The 24,719-nt window shown below is 42.6% G+C and overlaps 1 protein-coding gene across 4 annotated transcripts in view; it reads right to left on the bottom strand.

Moving 5' to 3' along the window:
* Positions 1-16,321, bottom strand: part of TMEM181 (transmembrane protein 181) — a 50,352-nt gene extending 34,031 nt beyond the window's left edge. The window contains exons 1-2 of one of the 4 annotated variants that reach the window (XM_060241444.1): positions 16,085-16,321; positions 5,349-5,393 (exon numbers count right to left, since the gene is read on the bottom strand). In XM_060241444.1, coding sequence (XP_060097427.1) covers positions 5,349-5,393; positions 16,085-16,215 — 176 coding nt within the window. In that variant the 5' untranslated portion in view covers positions 16,216-16,321. Of the gene's footprint in view, positions 1-5,348; positions 5,394-6,868; positions 7,020-16,084 lie in introns of those variants that run through there. The other 3 variants (XM_060241452.1, XM_060241471.1, XM_060241460.1) reach the window with 3 other exon arrangements.
* Positions 16,322-24,719: the final 8,398 nt, after the last annotated feature.

Raw genomic sequence — 24,719 nt, 5'->3', positions numbered from 1 at the left:
TTATAGCTTGGAGCAGTAGGATGAACTTGTTAGGACTTGGACTCCATTGAACTATCTGCTTTGAAAAAGACTTTACAGTGAATTGTCTCTGTTTCAGTGAGTTGAACTGTTTTGGCTAGGTGATACTAAAGATTGTTGTGGTAAAAAGGCTTTGTTTAATATAAGTCTTATTGCTGTTTGGGGTTTGTCAAATTGTTGATAGAAGAAGGGTTTTTTTTAAACAAGCTATTATCTTTGCATAATATTGATACTGTCTGATAGATACTAGTTCAACTAAAATAAATAGGAACAGTGTGTTCCAAAACAGGCTACTGAAAATGCAGTGCAAAATTTGTGGCTGTGAGTGAAAATATACTAATAAGGATGGAAAATAAAACTGCTACTGGCTTAAAAGAGACAATTAAAAAAAAAGATAATCGAGAAGGTAAACCACCAATCCCCTCACCCAGCTCTTCGTCTGGTCTAGGGAAGTTTACAACCATGCAGGGGGATATGAAAGAGATGTAAAATACTCTACTAACTGCCATAGCACAGCTGACTGGTAAAGTAGACAACATAGAAGAGCAGATGGCAGAAATCAAACAAGAGCTTCAACAGACAGCAGAGATCAATAAAGCTTTAAAGGTCCTAGATGCACAGGTGACTGACAACACACAAAAGGTGGAACAACTGGAAAAAGAACAGAAAGTATATGACAGACAGTAGACTCCTACAGCTAGAGCTTACATGCTGAGGTTTCAAAATGTACCAGAATAAAAAACTGAAGACTTACAGAAAATATTAAGTGAAGCCTTGGCAAAAATCTTACAGGTGACACCTAAAAGGATGGAAGAAGAGTTTGATCAAGTTAACTGAGTACCATCAAGTTTCACAAGACTGAATAAACTGCCCAGTGAAATCCATTTGAAGCTAACAAGAAAGAAGACCAGAGACAATATTCTGAAGCAAGCAAGAGATAAACCAGTGATGATAGGAGGAAATACAGTGAAAATTGAGAGAAGTGCCATGGCCAGTCAGACAAAAGAGAAGAGAATATCAAACCCTGACAAACTTTTTGAAAGAAAGAGAAGTACCTTATACATGGCTAATGCCGAAAGGCTTACTCTTTACCTATGAAGAGAACAGATATAGGATAAATTCTATCTTCAAAGCTCAAAACTTTCTGGAGAGAGTGGAGAAAAAAGAGGGGAAGAAGAAGGACGACGAAGAGGAAGGCTCAGAGGAAGAGGATTCAAATGAACCACAGAAATACCCAACAAGATTGCAGGCTTAAAAAGATAAAAAAGATAGTGATAAGAAAAATCCAAAATGACGTCAATAATCTATATTAATGTGAATGGACTTAATTCTTCTATAAAAAGGAGGAAGACTTTTAAATACCTAACAAAACTGGAAATGGATATAATTTGCTTATAAAAAACTCATATTTTGGCTAAAGACCAACATTTTTTGAAAAATAAGAAACTTGGCAAGTTGTTTATAGCAACAGATACAAATAAAAAGAAAAGGGGATTGGCAACATATGTTAAGGACAAATTTAATCCACAACTACAGTATGCCTCAGAAGATTAAAGAATTTTATTAGTGGCAGTTATGGTGGACAATAAAAAAATCTTATGCCTTGAATAATCATCAAGAAAAATTTTTCAAAGACTTACATCTTAGGTTGTCAAATTTGGATTATGCAGAATACAGCATAGTAGGAGACTTCAATGCAGTTTCTGACAGACAATTGGATTAAAAAAACACATAAACATACTAAAGCCAAAGGTCTCCAACTACCAACAAGTTTTTGGAAGCTTGTAGAAGAATTGGAGCTAGTTGATGTATGGAGAACAAGATATCCAAATTCGAAAGACTTTACATATTACTCTGCTAGCCACCAAACGTGGTCAAGAATTGATATGTGTTGGCTTTCTACAAACTTGGTTAAAGATTTAGCAGAGACAGAAATTCAAACAAGAGTCATATCAGATCTCAGTCCTGTAATGATAAAACTTAAAGGTACACAATTGAGAAGAACTTGGAGATTAAATACTTCTATTTTAAAAGATAAAGACTTTCTTTAAAATCTAAGGGTGAAATGGAATCTTTTTTTAAACAGAATATAACTCAAGATGTAAAGATGCAAGCGGTCTGGGATACCGCTAAAGCATATTTTAGGGGCCTTGCAATCAGATACAGTGCAAAGAAAAAGAGAATTGAAAATTATCAAAGACTAATGTCGCAAGCAGGAGAAGCTGAAAAGAATTTAAAAACACAACCGACAAAAGAGGAGTTTCAAAATAAAGTTAAAGAAACACAACACCAACTTAAAGCAGCTTAAAGATGGACAACGATGATAAACTGCTTAAATAAATTTTAAAAGACCTGGGAAAGTGGCAAGATTTGAACTTATCCCTAATGGGAAGAATAGCCTCAGTAAAGATGAATATTTTGCCAACGTTCTTATTTTTATTTCAAACTATTCCAGTACTTTTAACCAGTGTGTTTTTTCAAGAATTGAACAAGATGGTCTCTAATTATATCTGGCAAAGCAAAAAACCAAGAATTAAACTAAAGATATTGCAAGACTCTAAACTGAGAGCAGGCTTGGGCCTCCCAGACTGGCAATTGTATTACAGAGCTTCTGTGTTCTCGTGGGTAAGAGTCTGGGTGCTACTGAACGATAGGAGACAGTCGTTGCTAGAGGGACACGATCTCAATTTGGGTTGGCATGCGTATTTATGGTATCAAAGATTAGAAGGACATTCTTACTTTATAAATCACTGGTTCTGGAAATCTCTGTATCATACATTGTCATGGCTAAAACTGAGAATTTACCAGAAAATTCCAAGATGGGTATCTCCAGTGGAAGCATTCACTCTTCCAAATCTTTTGAAACCTAATCAGAGTTACTGATATGAAGAACTGTTGAAAAATGAGAGGCAACTGAAAACCAGGGAAGAGCTAGAAAACATGGACATTAAAATGAGTTGGTGGTTGAGAACACAAGTTGAATCCAGATATGCCAAAGACAAGACAATAGACTTTAATGCAGAACCATATCCATTTGACAAAATCTTCTTAGGTCCTCAAGAAAAACTAATTTCCAAGCTATATTCATACTTATTACAGATGAAGATGTAAGATGAGATAGTAAAAGATTGTATGGTCCAATGGGTGAAAAACTTGGGGTGTAACATTATGTTAGAAGAATGGGAGAGGCTGTGGAAATTCAATATTAAACTAAGTCAGCCACCTTTAAAAAAATCTCTACAAGATGTTTTATAAGTGGTATATAACCCCACAGAAATTGTGTAAGATGTATACTAACATGTCTAACAAATGCTGGAAATGTACTAAATATGTGAGGTCTTTTTATCATATGTGGTGGACCTGTGGGGTGGTGAAAGACTATTGGAAGATGGTTCATGAACTATTACAGAAAATTCTGAACACACAGATCCAATTTAAACCAGAACTGTTTTTATTGAACATATATCCTGGTGATTATTCCAAAGAGAAGAGACATTTGTTGGCGCACATTAATACAGCGGCTAGGATTCTTTTGGCACAGAGATGGAAGCGTCAGAAGATCCCCACGAGAATGGACTTAGTGGGGAAAATTCTGGAAGCGGCTGAGCTGGACTATTTATCCCAGTTGTTGGCTGGGAAATCTAAGGAAGAAACAAGAAAATATTGGGTGAAACTATATACTTGGCTAGATGCTCAAGAATCTTAAGATTTTTTGGTGTGAACTTATACCTCCTTTCTCTTGTATTCTTTATTATAATATCATTTTTATTGGAAATGTCAGCTTAAATAGATACTTTAACATAAACATATGAAAATATATTATTTAGAAATTGATGATTTAATGTAAAGAGATAATATCTGACAATATCTGTATTTTAAGAAAGTATATTACATGCAGATTAGATTAATATTGTTATCTGTAACTATAATTTTCTATTTCTCCTTACCCGTTCCCCTTAACTTTCTAGAAAACCAATAAAGCTTTCAATTAGAAAGACTCAGGGAGGTCTTATCAACTGCTGCCACCACTCTGGGTTAAGGGTTCCCCTTGAGAAGGCCCAGAGTTCCCACTTCAGGCTTCTTGTAGCTTAGGCCAATAACAGGTGTGAGGACCAGGCAGAGTGAACACCAACAAAAAGGTTTATTTTAAAGTCAGTGCAAGATAAATTAACAAGGTGCATAAAACAGTAAAAGGGAGAAGGGAAAATAAACAAAAGTCCCAACGCGTCTTAACTTACAGTCCCTAAACTACTAACCAGCACTCACCGCTTCCCTTGGGTGAGGGAGCTTTCCCTGGCTCAAGCTCTTCAGGCACAGCCTACCTCTAGCTCAGCCTTCCAGAGAAAGAACACCCACTTCCTGGGCTTGGCCTATATATTCTCTTCTCAGGCCCCACCCCTCTCTGAGCCTGTTTCCCTCCAAACCCCTTGCTACCCAATCAGAGGGACAGACGGGATCCTGGGAGATGTAGGCTTCCCAAAGCAGGCTTCCCTGGGGCCTGCAGGCCTCACTAGGCCCAGGATCATGACAACTGTTAAAATCCAACTTGAATCCATAGAAAGGCAACAAAAAGATGTATTATGGACCATACTTCCAAACTATGGCTGGTCTGCCATCTGACAGTCTACCAAACAGGGAGAGTTTACTACAGAGTTTACTGATCATCCACAGAGATTTTAGTATTCTATTTATGGAAAGTTCAATCAATACTTTGAAGGATTATCCTAATTTTATATTTGTTAGGTAAACATAATCTCACTTCCACATTACAAACATTCTAAGATTACAAGGAGAAGTCAAATGAGAAGAAAGCAGGGGCAAGCAAAAAGTTATGAAAGCACTAAGGCTTTTGCCATGCACAGAAAGTAAGAAACCCTTTTATTAACCCTTTATACCTAAACACTTAGAAGCATACACAGTGCTTAATGGTACTTAATCTTTCTCCTACTTGTTACTCTTCTTTCACAACTATCCTGACTCTCAGTGTGATATAGTGGTCAAGAGTATCAGACTAACATCTAGGAGACCCAGGTTTGAATCCCCTCTTGTGCCATGCTTGCTGGGTGACCTTGCGCCAGTCACACTCCCTCAGCCTAACCCACTCAGAGGGTTGTTGTGAAGATAAAACAGAGGACAGAAGAATGAATTAAGCTGCTTTGGGTCCCCCCACAAGGAGAAAGATGGAGTATCAATTAATTAAATACGTAAGCTGGTGTTTCCTTTTGGTCATTTGGTTTGTCTGCTGCAACGGAGAAACAGTAGCTAGGGTTCCTAACCTTGTGTTGGCAGCCAAAAATGCATATACAGACCCCAAATCATTCCTGATTTACCTCTGATGCAACAGTCCTAAAGGAAAAGCCGTCTTAACCCCATCACTCAGCAGCATAAGAGAAGCAGGAGAAAAAGAGAGGAAAAAAACAGAAGATTTGAAGCAGAGGGGCAAGAGAACTGTTGAACATGTTAATTCAAGGCAGATAGAAAAATGTAATCAAGAATGGCTTAGGATGCCTTTATCTCTCCCTCGACTTTTTTATCTTGGGCAATAAACTGCAGGAGTATTTCTGTGACTTAAAATTGTTGTAGTTAAGGGTTAGTTGTGATATTTATACTCAACAGCAGCTTCCCCACCTAACAAACTAATAAGAGTTACTAATAACTCTAGAGCAATGCCACAAGAGGGAGAAGCTACAGTTCAGCAGCAGAATGACTACTTTGTATGCAAAAGGTCGCAGGGTCAAACCCTGGCATCTCCAATTAAAAGGCAGCAGGGCTTAAAAAGTACTGGACTAGTCAACAACTACAACCAGTTTCAGGGAAGTCAGGTCTTTTTCTTCAATGACTGCATGAACATGCTATAAGCTTGTCCTATATACTAACGACAACTAATGTGGCTGAATATCCTTGTGCAGCCTTCTGATGCATACTTAAGATGGAAGTGTGCCTCATTGAATTCATTAACTGTTCCTCTAGAGGAGGCACAGAAAAAAACCTGCATGAGAAGCATATGAAACAAATCTTCATTTGGGCAATTTAAATGCCAACAGGCACACAGGACTAAACACTACTGATACACAGAGCTCCCTCCCAAAGCTACTTCCCTATTTTACAGAGTTTTATTTTCCTGCCCTTGCCGGTCACTGCACAGTTGAAAATGTGGACTTATAAATAAGTAGTAGAAGACCTATAAGTAGTACAAGAAGTATAAGTAGTAGGAAGTAGACCTATAAATAAAAAGGGAACAACTCAAGTGGATCAAGGCGGCTGCGAACTCAAGAAGCCTGTGCTGTTGTGGAATCATGACGAAGAAACTGAACTGTGTACCAAGAAGTCTCCCATTCTAACCTTCCCAGCTAGTATCCCCTCAAGCCCTGGCCCTTCATTTGGAATTTAAGAATAAAAATACAAACTACTTAAAGGGTAGCTGTTAGCAAAATTTTGTACATAAAGTGCAATGGAACACTTAAGACACAACATAAATGTTGGATAATATTATTTGATTCTTGAAGAACTGGTCCTCTTAAGAGGAATTATCTCCAATATAATGTCTAAAAAGCGATATTTTAGACAATATAATGTCTAAAAATGTCTTAATCTCTATTTTACCCCAAATATTAGTGGGAGTTTTCAGGGGAATTACCAAAATATAGCAGTATCTCCTGAAGCCATAATTATTTATATGTTGGGGATATGGTAACACAACATTGGAATACCAACAGACTACGGCCCTGTTCCTCAGAGCCTCCACGGGGTGCCTTTCCTTGACTATTAAGTTGCAAGGCAGGCAGCGCACGAGACCTGCAAGGCCAGCACCTCACGGGGGGGAGTCCCCCCACAGCCACCTTCAACTCACAGTTCCATATCCATTGCTGCATGCGCGCGCCAACGAGGCAGATGCCGCCGCCCCACCAATGAACGGACCAGCTTCGTGGCAGAAGAATCAGCTGCAAGCAGCGCACCACATTTCCGCACACGTCACCAACGCAGAGCCCCGCCTCCATGCTTAGACGGATGTGGGCCCACGTGATCGATAGAACCAACGCGATTGGCATCAAATCCCTCCCCCCACGAGTATATGAAATCTTCTAGCGGCTTTGGAAGGCGCAGGGCATGCGCACTAATGAAGATGTCAGGAGTGCAGCGGTCAAGTTTGAAAACTAAGCCGGGGGGGGGGGGGGTAAAAGGAGACTGTGTGATGCTCTCTGCAATGCCAGCTACTGCCCACCAGTTTCATTACGTCCGGGAAGACAAGTAAGAAAACGATGGATTGCTGATTTCTGGGATTCCTTCAAGATGTCCTGGGAACTGTAGTTTTTTGCAGGGTTTCCCCCCCTGATTTCCTTACTTGATTGCGTATGTTTTCAACAAGCTACTATTTCCATGGTTTGTTGAGAGACACAGAAGACTCCTGCTTCCCAGAATGGGCTCTTGAATGTATGTTTTTTTAATATATTCAGGTGGGCAGCCGTGTTGGTCTGAAGCCATAGAACAAAATTTGTGTCCAGGGTAGGGCTGCCAGTTCCCAGGTGGGGGCAGGGGATCCCCCGGTTTGGAGGCCCTCCCCCCCCTTCAGGGTCATCAAAAAGCGGGGGGAGGGGAGGGAAATGTCTGCTGGGAACTCTATTTTTCCCTATTGAGCATTATTCCCATAGGAAATAATGGAGAATTGATCTGCAAGTATTTGGGACTCTGGGGGGGGGGGGCTGTTTTTTGTGGTAGAGGCACCAAATTTTCAGTATAGCATCTAGTGCCTCTCCCACAAATACCCCCCCAAGTTTCAAAAAGAGCCCCAAAAGAAGTTTCTATGAGCCCCAAAAGAAGGTGCCCCTATCCTTCATTATTTCCTATGGAAGGAAGGCATTTTAAAAGGTGTGCCATCCCTTTAAATGTGATGGCTAGAACTCCCTTGGAGTTCAATTATGCTTGTCACACCCTTGCTCCTGGTTCCACCCCCAAAGGCTTCTGGCTCCACCCCCAAGGTCCCCAAATATTTCTTGAATTGGACTTGGCAACCCTAGTCCAGAGGCACCTTTAAGACAAATAAAGTTTAATTCTGGGTATAAGCTTTCATGTATTTGATGAAATGTGTGTGTACACGAAAGCTTATACCCAGAATTAAACTTTGTTGGTCCTAAAGGTGCCAACGGACTCAAACTTTGCCCTGTTTTTATATGTTTTTTAATAGAAGTTAAGGTAGTCTCCTGTGCAAGCACCAGTCGTTTCCAACTCTGGGGTGACTTTGCATCACGACGTTTTCATGGCAGACTTTTTAATAGGGTGGTTTGCCATTGCCTTCCCCAGTCATCTACGCTTTACCCCCAGCAAGCTGGGTACTCATTTTACTGATCTCAGAACTAGGAAGGATGGAAGGGTGAGTTGAACACAAACAAGTGCCATGTCGAAAAACTGAGAGGGCTTCTTTGCTTTCAGGAATTTGAAGAGTATCTTGTGCCAGTGATTTAAATGGAGTTACTGGTGAGCACTGAGGATGTACTTTTGCACTTTCAAAACCATTCTGCAGTGTTCTCACTGGGGGGGGGTGTTTACGGGGCAATTCTATGCAGAGTTATTCCACTCTCAGCACAGTGCAATCAAGGGTTTGGATGCGGTAATTCTGCCTAGGATTGAACTATAAAGTGTGGATTTCCTATTTATTTCAGATTAACAGGGAGTCCAAAATGTATGCTAGTAGACATATATACTTATAGCTGCATACACTAGGTAATGCTACCAATAACGTTAGCTTTACAGAATGTTTACTCAAAAGTAAATCTCACTAAAGACTGCAGCCTCAGAAATAATCTCTGTAGCAAGGATTAAGAATTAAAGTTGACTCAATGCACAGCAGCCAAGAAGGTCAGAACGCCTGCTCCGGCTGCAACGCCACTGAGGATGTTCTCCGCAGTGGAGAACGAAACGTCTGGAAGAAAAACTTCCTCCAGTAGAACACGGCACTTGAGCCCGAAAGATTCTACAAATCCTAATAAAGTTGATTTTCTTTAAAAACTAACTTTTCACAAGCTTTTTTCTCTGCCTGAACAGCACTCTAAGGTCATAATTCTACACAGACTGCAGCCCCACTGGGCAACCTGAGAACACTTTCCTGATAGCAAATCCATTGATTGGACTTCAGTAGGATTCTCTATAAACTTTAGGATTGCACCATTGGGCTCAGAGGGTTAGCCCTAGGGAAAGGGCAGCCAACCTCCAGGTGGGACTTGGAAATCTCCCAGAATCAGAACTGCTTTCCAGTTCCCCTGGAGAAAATGGCTGCTCTATGGCATTATTGTACATAACTATAAAAGTTTAAACAAAAATTGATAAAAGTAGAAAAAACAGGTCAATCGAAAGCTTGGGGAATTTATTTTATTTAATTTGTTTGTACCCTATCTTTCTCATCAATGGGGACCCAAAGCACTTTACATAGTTACCCTCTCCTCCATTTTATCCCACAACGACCCTCTGAGGTAGGTTAAGCTTGAGAGTGTGACTGGCCCAAGGTGAGCTTCTATAGCACAAGTGGGAACTTGAACCTAGGCCTCTCAGATATTAGTCTGTTACTCTACTACAATATGCTGCTTTTTACCAGGTACTTAAAATCTGTCAAAACAGGAGCAAGGTGAATGTCGCTGGAGATACTATTTGTTCATATGGCAAGAGCTGGCATGGCATAGTGGTTAGGGTGTCATACTAGGAGGTGAGATGACCTGATTGGAATCTAAGCTCTATTATGGAAGCTTGCTGGGGGACACTGGGCTGCTCACAATCCCTCAGTCTAACCTACCTCATGAGGTTGTTGTGAAGATAAAGTAGAGGAAGGGACAATAATGAGAAGAGCTACTTCAAGTCCCAGTCAGGGGAAAAGGAGATATCAATAATAATTAATAACTATGGGGCACTAACAATGCTCCATCGCCTGATACAGCCCTTACCACTATCTCTGATGTTTTTATCTTGTTCTTCCTCCAAGGAACACAGGATGGCGTACATCTCTGTCACCTCCTCCATTCTATCCTCACAACAATCACATGAAGTAGGTTAGGATAGGATAAAGTGACTGACTTGAAGTCACCCAGCAAGTTTAGGCCATCCTGGGAAGCTGGGAAGCTGCAAACTTGGTCCCTAGCAAAGGTGGACCACCACTGTCCAGTCCCATATTGCCTGGCTTGACCTTCGGTGCAATAGTCTTCGTGCAGTCTATTCATTACAGGGCCCAGGCATCTATTCAGCACTTTCCTTTTCAACTGAATCAGGTATGTGTGAGTGTCATGTATATACTCCTCTCCAAAGTCTTGAACAACTTCCTCTAGTGGTTTTATGAAGATAGTTTCAGAGGGTAGCTACATTGGTCTGCGGTTGAACGGCTGGATTTGAGTCCAGAAGCACTATAGAGGTCAACAAGGTTGGTGTGTGTGTGTAAGCTTTTGAGAGTCAAAGTTCTGGTGAAGGGAGATTTGACTCTCAAAAGCTCATACCTCAAAAATCTTGTCAGTCTCTAAGGTGCTCCTGGACTTAAATCCAGATGATTTTATAGAGATACTAAATATCATGAGGACAATATAAAGCCTTCCCTGTCATACCCATTGTGCAAAAACTCCCCAGCACCACCATCTGGAACCACTCTGAAATGTAAGAATAGATTAACAAAAGACAGAAAAAATGAGGAGAGACAGAGATAATCTCCATCTCGGCTTGGCTTCGCGAACGAAGATTTAAGAAGGGTGCAATAGTCCACGTTTGCTGCAGGCTCGCTGGTGGCTGACAAGACCAATGTGGGACAGGCAGGTCCGGCCACAGCGGCTGCAGGGAAAAGTCTGATTTAGGGTTGGTCCTGTAGCAGTGCGATTCTTCCTCAATCTCCTTTTGTCCTCAAGACCAGCTATGCGTGTGTTCTCAAAGGAAGAGACAGCCTGGTGGATGGTGTGCCTCCATGCTTTGCGATCTGAGGCTAGGTCAGACCACTGGTGATGGTTGATGTGACAGGTGCTAAGGGATTTCTTCAAGGAGTCCTTGTACCTCTTCTTTGGTGCCCCTCTATTACGATGGCCGGTGGAGAGTTCGCCATACAGGGCAATCTTGGGAAGGCGGTGGTTTTCCATCCTAGAAATATGCCCTGCCCAGCGCAGCTGCGTCTTCAACAGCAGTGCCTCGATGCTGGTAACCTCTGCCCGCTTGAGGACTTCAGTGTTGGTCACAAAGTCACTCCAGTGGATGTTGAGGATGGTGCGAAGGCAGCGCTGATGAAAGCGCTCAAGGAGTCGCAGGTGATGACGGTATAAAACCCACGATTCGGAGCCATAGATGAGGGTTGTCATCACAACCGCTTTGTAAACATTGATCTTTGTGCCTTTTTTCAGATGCTTGTTGCTCCACACTCTTTTGTGCAGTCGGCCAAATGCACGGTTTGCCTTTGCCAGCCTGTTGTCAATCTCCTTGTCGATCTTGGCATCTGAGGAGATGATGCACCCCAGGTAGCTGAACTGCTGGACTGTCTTCAGAACTGATTCACCCACAGTGATGCAGGGAGGGTGATAATCTTCCTGGGGTGCAGGCTGGTGGAGAACTTCTGTCTTCTTCAGACTAACTTCTAGGCCAAATAGCTTGGCAGCCTCTGCAAAGCAGGATGTCATATGCTGCAGAGCTGATACCGAGTGGGAGACGAGTGCAGCATCGTCAGCAAACAGTAGCTCTCGGATGAGTTTTTCCATTGTCTTGGAGTGTGCCTTTAGTCGCCTCAGGTTGAACAGGCTGCCATCGGTGCGATAGCGGATGTAGACACCATCGTCCTCACCTAGATCTACTGCGGCTCTTTGAAGCATCATGCTAAAGAAGATCGTAAAGAGAGTTGGCGCGAGAACGCAGCCTTGCTTTACACCTGTGCCTATAGGGAAGGGCTCCGAGTGGTCGTTGCAGTGTCTGACTTGGCCTCGCTGGTCTTCGTGTAGCTGGATGATCATGCTGAGGAACCTTGGGGGACATCCTAAACGTTCCAAGATTTGCCACAGGCCTTTCCTGCTAACGGTATCGAAAGCTTTGGTAAGGTCGACAAAAGTCACATACAGACCCTTGTTCTGTTCCCTGCATTTCTCTTGGAGCTGCCTGAGAACAAATACCATGTCGGTGGTGCTCCTGTTAGCTCTGAAGCCGCACTGGCTCTCTGGGAGGAGTTCTTCTGCAATGGTGGGCACCAGTCTGTTCAGGAGTATTCTGGCAAGGATTTTGCCTGCGATGGAGAGCAGGGTTATCCCCCGGTAGTTGGAGCAGTCTGACTTTTCCCCTTTGTTCTTGTATAGGGTGATGATGATTGCATCGCGAAAGTCCTGTGGTAATTTGCCTTGTTCCCAGCAGGTGACAAGTACTTTGTGAAGTGAGCTATGTAGTACTGTGCCCCCATGCTTCCAGATCTCTGGTGGAATTCCATCAACTCCTGCTGCCTTGCCACTTTTCAGTTGCTTGATGGCTTTAACAGTCTCTTCTAGGGTGGGGATCTCATCCAACTCTGTTTTCACCGGTTGAAGTGGGGTGAGGTGGATTGCTGAATCTTGAACTACGCGGTTGGCACTGAAGAGAACCTGAAAATACTCCGACCACCGGTTCAGTATGGATGCCTTGTCTGTGAGGAGCACTTGGCCGTCTGCACTATGCAAGGGACTCTGAGCCTGATATGATGGACCATATACTGCCTTCAGGGCTTCGTAGAACCCTCTTAAATCACCAGTGTCTGCACACAGCTGGGTTCTCTCTGCAAGCTTGGTCCACCACTCGTTCTGAATGTCTCGAAGCTTGCGCTGAAGGTTGCTACATGCAGCGCGAAAGGTTGCTTTTTTCCCAGGACAGGAGGGCTGAGCAAGATGTGCTTGGTAGGCAGATCTCTTTTTTGCCAGTAATTCTTGGATCTCTTGATTGTTCTCATCAAACCAGTCCTTGTTCTTCCTTGTGGAGAACCCGAGGACTTCTTCAGAGATCTGCACGACGGTAGTTTTTAGGTGTTCCCAGAGTGCTTCTGGAGAAGGGTCTGTGGGGCAACTGAGGTCCTCAATTCTTGACTGGAGTTTTGCCTGGAAGGCAGCTTTAACTTCGGCTGACTGGAGGCTGCCAACCTGAAACTTCCTCCGAGGGATACCTCCTCTCCTGGGTGTGGGTTTAAAGTGAAGACGGAGATTGCAGCGTACAAGACGATGATCCGTATGACATTCTGCGCTGGGCATTACTCGGGTGTGTAAGACATCTCGAAGGTCTCTCTGGCGCACCAGAATGTAGTCGATAAGGTGCCAATGCTTGGACCGTGGGTGCATCCAGGTTGTCTTCAGACTGTTCTTCTGCTGGAAGATAGTGTTGGTGATGGTGAGCTGGTGCTCCATGCAGAATTCTAGCAGGAGGCGCCCGTTGTCATTGCAGTTGCCAATGCCGTGTTTGCCAAGTACTCCTTTCCAGGCTTCCGAGTCTTTACCTACTCTGGCATTGAAGTCGCCAAGGATGATCACCTTGTCCTCTGTAGGGGTCTTCAGTACGAGGTTGCGTAGATCAGCATAGAACTTGTTCTTTTCTGCAGGATCTGCTTGAAGGGTTGGGGCATACACACTGAAGAGTGTTGCATGCTGCTTGTTTTGAAGTGGGAGGCGCATGGACATGATGCGATCTGAGTGACCTGTTGGAAGGTTTTCGAGTTTGGAGGCAATGGAGTTCCTGACCATGAAGCCAACGCCAGAAAGGCGGCTCTCAGCCTTTGACTTACCCGACCAGTAGAGGGTATAGCCAGCACCGTGTTCTTGAAGACTACCTTCCTCAGGGAAACGGACCTCACTGAGAGCTGCTATGTCGATATTCAACCTGAGAAGTTCGTGGGCAACTAGAGCAGAGCGTCGTTCAGGGCGACCACTGCCTACAGTAAGCCGGGACGCCGGCAGTGAGTCCTCCAGGTGGTAGGTGTTACATTAACGAGCTCTATCTGCCCGGGTTTGATGTTAGAGTTTTCCTTCTCTTAGGCTGACGAAGTTGGTGGGCCCAGCCTGCCCATCCGGTTATACCGCCGAACAATTCGGTCGCACCATGACGTAGCAAACTCTGTGAAAACGGGGGGGACCAGCGAGAAGGTGTTGCTACGGATGCAGTAATGCAGGAGAGGCCATTGCAGTGACCATCTGCCAGGCATAGCCAGACAGTGACCACGCGGCGTTCACTACACCGGGAGAGGAGAGGCTATGTATTGCGCATGCACTTTCCCTGGGGGGGTAGGATTCCCAGAGGGAGCCCACCCCCACCCCCCCCCCCCAACAGAGATAATAATGAAATCATATTTGGTTCCTTCTAGTCTACTTGAACATAGAGCATTGGTTGCCAAAAGAATACCAGTGGCTATATCCTAAGCCCAAAGGCAGAAAACTCGCATCATCAGATACTGGAAGTACATTGGGAGGTCTTTCTGTAGTGACCTCATGGAAAGCTGCTTAGGGATCATTCTTAGAAAAAGCTGGACTCCATCTAGCAAACAATTTCTTATGTTTAGAGAAATGTAACCAAGTATTAGGATGTAATAAAAGCCTGTAGGCAAGGGTGAAACTGTGTGCCACTGGAATCAACAGTAAAACACCCATCAGATAAGGATTCCATAATTACAGGACAAGGAAAAAATGACAAGACTGGAAACATAGGAGAGACCAGGTACTTACGCCACTAATTGAAAAAGTCTGCTAAGATGTTAATGAGTGTGTATATATATGTATTTGTGTGTGTGTGTATATATATACACAGGCAAATAGGTGTGAAAAACCTCAGCTTGAGACCCTGGAGAGCCGCTGCCAGTCTGAGAAGACAATACTGACTTTGATGGACCAAGGGTCTGATTCAGTATAAGGCAGCTTCATATGTTCATATGTTCATATATATATATATATATATATATATATATATATATCTGATAAAGTTCTACGTGACAGAGTAACAAGCAGTGGGCCTGCGAGGTTTTACAAAGGAGGGGAAGGCAAAATGGACATTTCACTCCACTATTCCTAAATCTTCCTCACTAAAAGTTTGAGGGGTTGGGCTACCTAGTTTCTTTTCCTCCTCTCCCCTTTTTTGTTGGCAGTCAGCTGATTTCATCCATTCCATCCTGGAGCATTTTCAGGCTTTTTTGGGGGGAGGGTGTTATTTATAGTCATCTTTGTTTTCCAAATGCTTTTGGAATCCACAGAGAAAGTAGTGATTCCTTGTCTGATAGTGGTCTCATAGCATGGTTTTCATAGTCATGGAGGGGGCTACCTTTCCTTTATTATGCTATTAGACAGAGTGATTATTCTCTTGTTTCTCCATGCTCCCAATGATTTTGGAGAGAAAATACTCCCAAGCTTCCCCTCAGATACAAGGGGGAAATATTAACTAGAAAATCCTAGAAATGGGCAGGGAAAGACCTGCACTTCATGCTATGGGAAGAACATGACAGGAACTCATACCTCTTGAGTGCCAAGGATTCATGGCAGAAGTTGGAGTTCAGTTTTAGATCTCAGGCATTTCCTTTGGAAAACTCTTCCTACCCAGCTTTTAAATGCTTCAGTGTAACATTTTAATGAGAAGGGGTGAGAGAGTAAGAAGGTTATCAGCAGCAATTATTTCTCAATCGTTCTTAAAAAGCAAAACAATCTTCCTGTATGATCTATAGTTGAACCCCCAATTGCAATAAAATCAATAGCTAGCTCATTTGTGTAAAATCCTTTCAGAACAGCCATGTTGAAACAGGCGTGAGGAAAAAAAGCTCTTTCCACCATATCAACAAGGGGGGCTGCAACAGGGCTTGTGTGATGAGTACCTATCGCAGCTTCCGTGAAGAGAGGTTGTAACTCAGTGAGATGGGTCTGTGTTGAAGGACCCCGTTGAGCCTACTGCGATTTCTCGGGATCACTACCTGTGAGCTCTACGTTTTGTCTTTTAAAAATAGAAGAAGCCCAGCTGCACTATTAATGCAAGAAGTTGCTTTCCTAGAAAACGAATAGGCCTTTCCTCAAACTGCCCACCCCCCACCAGCGCCAAAGGAAATGACGGGCGCCAAGAGGCAGCTCGCTTGTTCTTCTCTTACCTGTAGTAACGATCATCCTTGTAAGGGGTTAGATCCTCTTTGATCTCCTTATAGGTTTCTTTGATCCTTTTGCAAATGTGCTTGAACTCGCTGCAGAGCGGGTTCTCGAAGACGGGGTAATCCGCCTCCATCCCGCGACCTGACACTGAGGAACCTCCACTAAAGCGACCGCCACAGCAACAATCCCGTTTTATACCCTCCTCTTTTTTCTCTCAGCCATTGCAACGATGCGGGCTAGCTCTGCTTAGGCTGCCGAGGGGAAAAGCACAAACGACCAGCGCTTGAATTGACCCACTTCCTTCGTCGACGTCTCCGAGCCCTCTCTAAGCAGAGCGCCGCTGCTGGGCGCGAGCGGGAGTTCAGTGGGCGGCAGACGTTCCGGACTCCACACAGCGTTAGTCACGCCAGCTCTGTTTTTGTTGCCGAATATCTATAGCATTCGCGACATTTTAATTGAATACAAAGGGCGTGGTGCAAGGATGGCCAGACAGGCGATAGCAGAGCGAGCATAATGTATTGGCGTTATTCAGAGTCCCCCGTGCTCTGTGGCCCAAGCAGAAGGCGGGGCGGGCAGCATCAGCACTGTGGACAGCTCCTCTGGCTTGGATGTTAAAAATGGCCACTAACAAAACAGGTCCCGTGATTTTTTTTCAGGGAGATCTGCGCATGGCACTTAGGATGGGGTGAAGGGTCACGTTTGGCGTTGCCCATCCCTGGAAACCACAGGTTCTTTCCGTCTCAGTATAGAGAAGTTTCCAGACAACAGGAGCTTTGTGGATTAAAACCATAGAATTGTTTGTTTGTTTTTTGCACCGATAGTAGCTGCCAAGGAAGAGCTTCTGATGCTGGCATCCTGTTTTGGCAATCTCAAAACAACAACAAATTGGACTGTTGGAACAATGCAGTTCTTCCTCATCCAGTGTGACTATTGTTATCTTGAGTGCACTATAGAATGTCGTTAATGGAATTTCCCCTCATACTGCTAGAGTTCCTGGTGGGTAGCCCTGTTGGTATGAAGCAGTAGAATAAAGTTTGAGTCCAGTGGCAACTTTAACATCAATAAAGTTTTATTCAAGATACGAGCATTCACGTGCATGCTCACTTCCTCAGATATGTACACATGAAACTTCATACCTCAAATAAAACTTTCTTGGTCTTAAAGGTGCCACTGGACTCAAACTTTTTCTACTGTTGGACCATGTAGGTGACAGGACTTCCACTATCATGTCTTCCATGATAGTGAGGATAGTGTTAATGAATACCAGCCAGACTACCCCCTCCAGACTATGCCCAAACCCCATCATGAAAGAAGACATCCTAACAAAGAGAGGGAACAGGTTTCACAAGTCATGAGTATTTCCTCTTCCCTCCTGTTATTTTTTAGTGGGAAACAGACAGTTCATTATTATGAAACACAGTAAAATTGGGAACAGTCTTTTTTAAAAGCCCTCCAGCCTCTGCTTATATAGAAATTGTCATACTCAGTGGGGAAGGACCATGCCTCACTGGTGGGGCACAAGTTTTGCATGCAGAGGGTCTCAGATTTGATCTCTTGTTGAAGTATCTCAAGTAACAAGACGTTGGGAAAAACCTTTTTGTGTGAAACTATGATGAACCACTACCAGTCTAATGAGACAATACTGAGTTAGATGGGCCAATAGAACCAGGCAATATTAGCTGCTAACTGGAATAAACTCACTTAGTCTTAAAGATGCCACTTGATTTCTTTTATATTTTAGTTTCAGGTGGGTAGCTATGCTGGTTTGCAGAAGAACAAGATTTGAATCTGGTAGCTACCTAAAGACCAACAAGATTTAGAGGATATAAGCTTTTGAAAGTCAGAGCTCTGATGAAGGGAGCTTTCATTCTCAAAAAACTTATGCCCTGGAAATCTTAATTGGTCTTTAATGTGCTACCAGACTAATAATAATAACAATAATAATAATAATAATACATTTTATTTATTTGTTAGCCGCCCTGATATAAATATAAATATAAATTTATATTTTATAAATTTATATTTATATCAGGGCGGCTAACAACATTGGTTAATATAACAAGTTATACAGTAAATTAGACAATAGATAACAAATTGATTAAAATTCTAAAAACAGTAAAACATCGTGGTGCTATTCCGACAGATAATAAGTCATTTAAGCAGACTCTCAGGTTTTAGTCGGTGAAGGCTTCGCCAAAGAGGATGGTCTTGCAGGCCCTGCAGAATCGGTCAAAGTCCCGCAAGGCCCGCACTTCCTCCAGGAGCTGGTTCCATAAGTGTGGAGCTACAATGGAGAAAGCCCAAGTACGGGTACTCTGCAGCTTTACTTCCTTCGGCCTGGGAATAGTCAGGAGGTCCTTCCCTGCTGACCTCAGTGCTCTCTGGGGTTCGTATGGGGAAAGACGGTCCCTCAGGTAGACAGGTCCTCGGCCATATAGGGCTTTAAAGGTAATAACCAACACTTTGTAACGAATCTGGTATGTAACTGGCAGTCAGTGCAGTCCTCGCAGCCCTGGCTGTATGTGCTCCCATTTTGGGAGCCCCAATAACAGCCTAGCCGCCGCGTTCTGCACCAGCTGCAGCTTCCGGGTTCGGCACAGAGGCAGCCCCATGTAGAGGGCATTACAGTAATCCAGTCTCGAGGTGACCGTTGCATGAATCACTATTGCTAGGTCCCGGCGCTCTAGGAAGGGGGCCAACTGCCTTGCCCACCTCAGATGAAAGAAGGCTGACTTAGCAGTGGCTGCTATCTGGGCCTCCATTGATAATGAGGGCTCCAGTAGGATTCCCAAGCTCTTGACCCGGCGCGCTGCCTTCAGCGGCGCCCCATCAAAAACCAGGAGAGATATTTCCCTCCCCAGAGCGCCCCGGGCCACACAAAGGACTTCTGTCTTCACTGGATTCAGCTTCAGCCCACTCAGCCTTAACCAGGTTGCCACGGCCTGCAGTGCCAGGTCTAAATTCCTCGGGGCGCAGCCAGGCCGGTCATCCATTAGCAGATAGAGCTGGGTGTCATCTGCATATTGGTGACACCCTAGCCCATACCTCCGGGCAATCTGGGCAAGGGGGCGCATATAGATATTAAATAGCATCTGCATAGCACACAATCTAGTGTGCGCCTCTGGGACAGCTCACCCCCGATTGCCAAATCTAAAATCTTGGTCTGTTATATTTTAGTCATGTTAATCTGGGAGATTGGATGATATTTAACAACAGCCAAGCATTTGGGAATATTTCCTCCAAATGGTGGAAGGAAACTGATATCATTAGAGAATAGCTGGAAATAAGGACAAGCAGGATCTGACCTGCTGAAGGGTGCTTTGACTCTCAAAAGCTTATACCCTGAAAATCTTGGTCTTTAAGGTGCTCCTGGACTCAGATCTAACTATAGTTACCACTTGCAGCTGAAGCTAAGGGGAAGAACTCAGGCTCTAGTTCAAGTATTTGTGTAATGGCTGCTGCATCCCAAAAGGGGTTAATGACTGGGGTCAGACATTGAAATTCAACAAAACCTGTATTTAGTTTATACTGCTTTTAAATGACATGGAACCTGTGTGTTTGTGTTTAATGGGAAGATTATCTGTTCAGTTTCATTAGCCTATTACTTAATGCTACTGTGCTGTGATAATTTCAAGACCATTGTGTGCTGGCAGAACACTTTAAAGGGATTTTCATGTAAATTAGAAGCCCTGTAGATTTCTTTAAAGCACATTTCCCCCACGCAGCTTTTATCACATTCTTTGTTACATCCATATTAAATTTTGTAGGGTTTCTTCATAGCAGCATATCCACATCAGCTTGCTTTTAAATGTTCTATTGAGGGACACATGTTATCCTCATGAATAAATATCGGATTCTCTCTCTTTTTTTTTAAGAGCACTTTATATGCACAAACTATGCAATAAATTAATATGTATGATTTATGATTATCTCTACCCTCACCTGAAAGGGGATAATTCTTGCTTTCATCTTGTGAAAGCCTTTCCAGCAATCAGTTATTCAAGTACGTACTCCTTATTAATGCTTCCAAATAACAGCAAGTCCCCAACATCACAGAATATAGCCTAAAGAAAACAGCCTAAAGAAAATGGTGTTTTTATAAGAACAAAAAAGAAAATGATAAATATGCTAAGATTTGTTACAAGCACTAGTATTACTTTGAACATTTACTGTGCAGTCCTAAGAATACTTTCTTGGGAGCAAGTTCCATTGATTAGATTCCAGTAGGATTCTGGGAAGATCTGCTAGGAATTGTGCTGTTAATGTCAACTTGAAGGATATTCTTACTTTCATTCAGGATGTGAAACTCTTACATAGTAGTGTATGTAAGTTTAATGTGTATGTATATAACAATTGTTTAGATTTTTAACTGTAAATTATGAAATGTTAATTTTAATGTTTAATTTTAGATTCCATGTTAGTTTTATATGTTGTAAGCCGCCCTGAGCCACCTAGTGGGAAGGGCGGGATATAAATCTTAGATAAATAAATAAATAAATAAATAAATAAATAAATAAATAAATAAATAAATAAATGTGTAGTTTCTAATTTATGTTGTCATCACTTTACCAGTATAAAACAGACTGAGATCTCCAACATCTGATGTCATATAGATCAGAGTTATCCTAAGAGAAAGTATTACATTACAGTTGTTGATCCTTGGTACTGAAGCTAGTTTCTCCTTCTGAAAGATAACCTAATGCAGAACTAGCACCAGTCTTTTTGAAATTGGTATTTTGGAATGGTTGGCTTGAATCTAACAGTAATTTTCATCACAAGATTTACATCCATACAGCATGACTCCTTTCCAATGCCAAAGCCAAACTGACCTTCCCTGAAAGCTGCTCCTCCAGGTGGGAGGCAGCAGGAACAGTATTAGGGTGGAGTTGGATGTCTGCAGTGGGAATCACTTCTCCACTTATGTCCATGAAAACCCTCCATTGGATCAAAACTGTTTCCTAGAGTTTTCTGCATCATAGATTAAGCTCAAAAGCAATGTAAAAGAAATCTTGGAGATAAACTTGCTTTTCTAGACCAAGTCAAAGAATGCCACCAGTTGACCTCATAATTGCAATGTCCTATTAGTGTTAGACTACCAAACTTAAGGCAAGGATTGAAACACACATATTCAAACCCGTGCACAAGAATCTGAGAGAGATTTTTAAATTCCTTTTCCAGCCTATAAAATAGACAAGACAATGGAATCCTAAACTGAGTTGCAGCTATTTAAGCCCAATGACTTCAGTTGGCTAAGACAGGTGTAACTCTTATTTGGGACTGCACTGAGAATTATCTTTGATCTGTGTTTGGAAACTTGTTGGGGGAACAAGTGCACAAGTGCATCCATTTTTAACATCCTTTGGTCTTACTCACATGAGGAGTATGGCCTCAGAGTAGTATACTCTGGAACAAGGATCTGAAGTTTTTTAGAAGGTGTTTGTAAGGTTTTAAAGGACAATGTCAATCTCCCAGATTAGAATACAATGCCCTGACTATGATTGACTACTTGTCTTTAATAAAAAAAAATACACCCAAAATCTAGCTGCTGGTTGTCAGCTGATAAAGCAACAATACGAAAAGCAGCCTCAGCCTTCAGTGTATTTCCTCACCAATCACATCTCATATGAATCTTTACAACAGTGGCTATGGAACACTCTTGCTCAGAAACCTGGGAATGTGCCTTCTTGATCTTGCTGCCAGCACCTCTCTCCTTATCCTTATGGCATCAGTCTGGCATAGCAGTCTAGCTGGAGCATTAATGTGTGCCAGTATGTTCTTTGATCTACTGACTGGTGGACCTGTGCAAACTGTCAGCTCCCATTGGTGAGCCATTCTTAAGGATGGGCATGAACCAGTTCATAATCCAAAATCTGGCATGAACTTGGCCTGGTTCATACCCCTGAACAATGTTCAGGGAAGGCACTTTCCCCAAACATTTTCCAGACTTTTGTCTGGTTTGGCTGTTTGGGCTATTTCAGCCTGACAGGCAAAAAGATGTCTAGGCAACAATCCTGCAGTAGAAATGATAGCAGGTGTAGTCAGCAAGTAACATAATGAAAAATGAAATCCCAGGGATGTTGGTACATATTAATTTTTTTAAAAAAATCATAATGCTCAATGATGAGAAGCAGAACACCAAGACCAACTCTCAGATTCTCCAGTTTGCAAAAATTTAATAAGCAACACTTGGACAACTCTTACAATTCCAAATTATCAAGGAAAATAGGGCAACTGACTGGTCTCAGTCATATAGACATTCAAAAATTTGGACAAACCACATTATTAAAGGGACTCCATTTAATGCTTTCTAGGTGCCTCCTGCACAGTCTATTACATAGGGTACATATTAGGAGAGAAAGGTCAGGGCAAGGTTCATAGTTACAATGAAAACCCAGGTCTGAATGCCACATGAAAAAAATAATCCATGATTTTAAGAAAGGCAATTTGAACATCCTGTAGGTAGACAGCAGTCATCAGAGAATTGTATAATTTTCTCCACGGAACTGAGATCAAGCAGGTATGGCATGGTGAGGAATTCCAAACAAAAATCCTTCAAATAAAAAAAAAAGTGGGATGGATCCTAAGAGCTGTGAATGTTCATTCCACAAGCTGAACAGACTTTAACCACCTTCCCTTTATATCACAGCCCTCTGTGCTCTCCAAAGCTGTTCCTGGGGACCAGGAACCCTCAGAAACATAATGTAATGGAATGGCCAAGGTGGAGTGGGAAAAATAATTGGTGGACATTCTCCCCACTCCCACCACCACACACGCACACTTGTAAGAAAAAATGCACTTTCTTCATCTAGGATCCAATCCTAGGTAAAACCAACAACTAACTAATAATTGATTTGGAAAGGATGTTCATTACAGTACCAAATAATGCATTTATAAACAAATGCAAAATAAAAAGCCACCCTTTCCCAGTTTATAGTGCCTTTTCAACTCATGCAATTCCACAATACAAAAAAGACACCTTGTATCTACAACAAGCATCAAAATCTCAAAACCACCCCCTGCTAAGGAACAGGAGAAGAAAAAAACACAGACCAGTAAGAAAAAAATAGAATCAAAGACCAAATGAAGACAAAAAGGGTGTGGGGAGACAACTGATGGGTCTCAATGGGAACCTGAAATGACAGTGATAGGAGTTATGACATGAGCTCAGTGAGCACTATTTTTTACAAAACACTGGGAGCACAAGAGCCTTCTAATACATCTTGCAGTTTTATTCATTTCTTTCTAACACATCACTTGAACCCTCCAGAATAGCCATTTACATGACAGAACATTCAGCAAGCAAAGACTTCCCTAACTCTCCCAAATGCCACAATCTGATAACAAATGTTTTTAGCTTTTATATAGTGGATTTAAAAATCTTATGTCTGAATCAAATTTTGTCTGCCATGTCTCCAAATTTGATATTGATATAAAACAAGTTGGTTTTCAGACTCAGACTATGGCCCATAATTTAATAGTATATCTACTTTGGAAACCCAAGTTTTCTAGTGAAAATCATTTTCCAATGAAATATTTCCTCTTAAGCCTTAAAAGTTCCAAACAGGGCCTCTGCTGATTATATCCTAGTAGTCTTATAGATGGAAAGAGACTGTGGGGCAAGAAGATTTGAACTGCTGCCAATACTGTGGCCCAAAATTGGATGGCAAGTTCAGGAAGACAGTGGCACTTGAGTCCAAAAATCCCAGAATGATTGGGAATGGATGTAGCCACATTGCATCTCTGGCGTGCTCATAGTCTCATCTTTTCTGATGTATGTGAAGATCACTTCCCACCAGGGATGTAGCCACTTAATTTACAGGGAAATTTCCCAGGGAGCCACTGCCCTAAAGGGTCTCTGGTAACCAATAGTAAGCAGAGCCAAGACTCAGCCAGCACCTCAGGTGCTGCATGGTTTAGATCCTTCATCAACTCACCAATTGTGTTCTCCTACACTGCTGGAGGAAATAATGGGTGAACGAATACCCATTAGTTTGCAGAGCTGAGTTCAGCTATCCCTGCAGTGCTGGCTTGTAGCTCGACCTCTCAACTTGGCTTGTTCCAGGGCCATTTTCACTTCCTGATTCACCCCTGTTTCTCACTAGTTTTCAGCTATACACCCCAAAACACAATCAGGGAATGCAACTATCTTGTGTTTGCCAATATGTGTATGAAACAGGGAGCCATGACTGGCTGTAGCTCTCAGTTTTGAGTAAACTTCTGGCAACAAACTCAGCTTTTGCTTTTACCTAATGTGTAAAATCATCTCCAGGAAAGTGGCCAGGCATGCAAAACACTGAAATGGCATACAGGTCAAATGTAAGCCTGCCATAAGCAACCATTAAAACTCAGCCGGTCCACTTATTGTATATCAAAGCAAGGCCAAATTAGTCTGCCATCACAAAGGCTCACCCAATTCAGGAATTGTCTCCATCTTTTCTGCATAGGTCTTCCACGATATCAGTAGGGGAAAAATGTTAACTTTAGCCTTACAGTGTCTGTTCCCTGCTCCAGACACTGCAGACTCTGCTTCCTACCAGAAGCCAGTAATCAGCCAGCTCTAGTAGACAACCAGCTGACACCTTTCTCCAGCAATGCAGGCATATATGCAGGATAATCCTAAACAGGTCTATTCACAAG

This window comes from Heteronotia binoei, chromosome 1 (assembly GCF_032191835.1).
Source record: "Heteronotia binoei isolate CCM8104 ecotype False Entrance Well chromosome 1, APGP_CSIRO_Hbin_v1, whole genome shotgun sequence".
NCBI lineage: Eukaryota > Metazoa > Chordata > Lepidosauria > Squamata > Gekkonidae > Heteronotia > Heteronotia binoei.
This window is presented reverse-complemented; position numbering and strand designations above follow the sequence as displayed.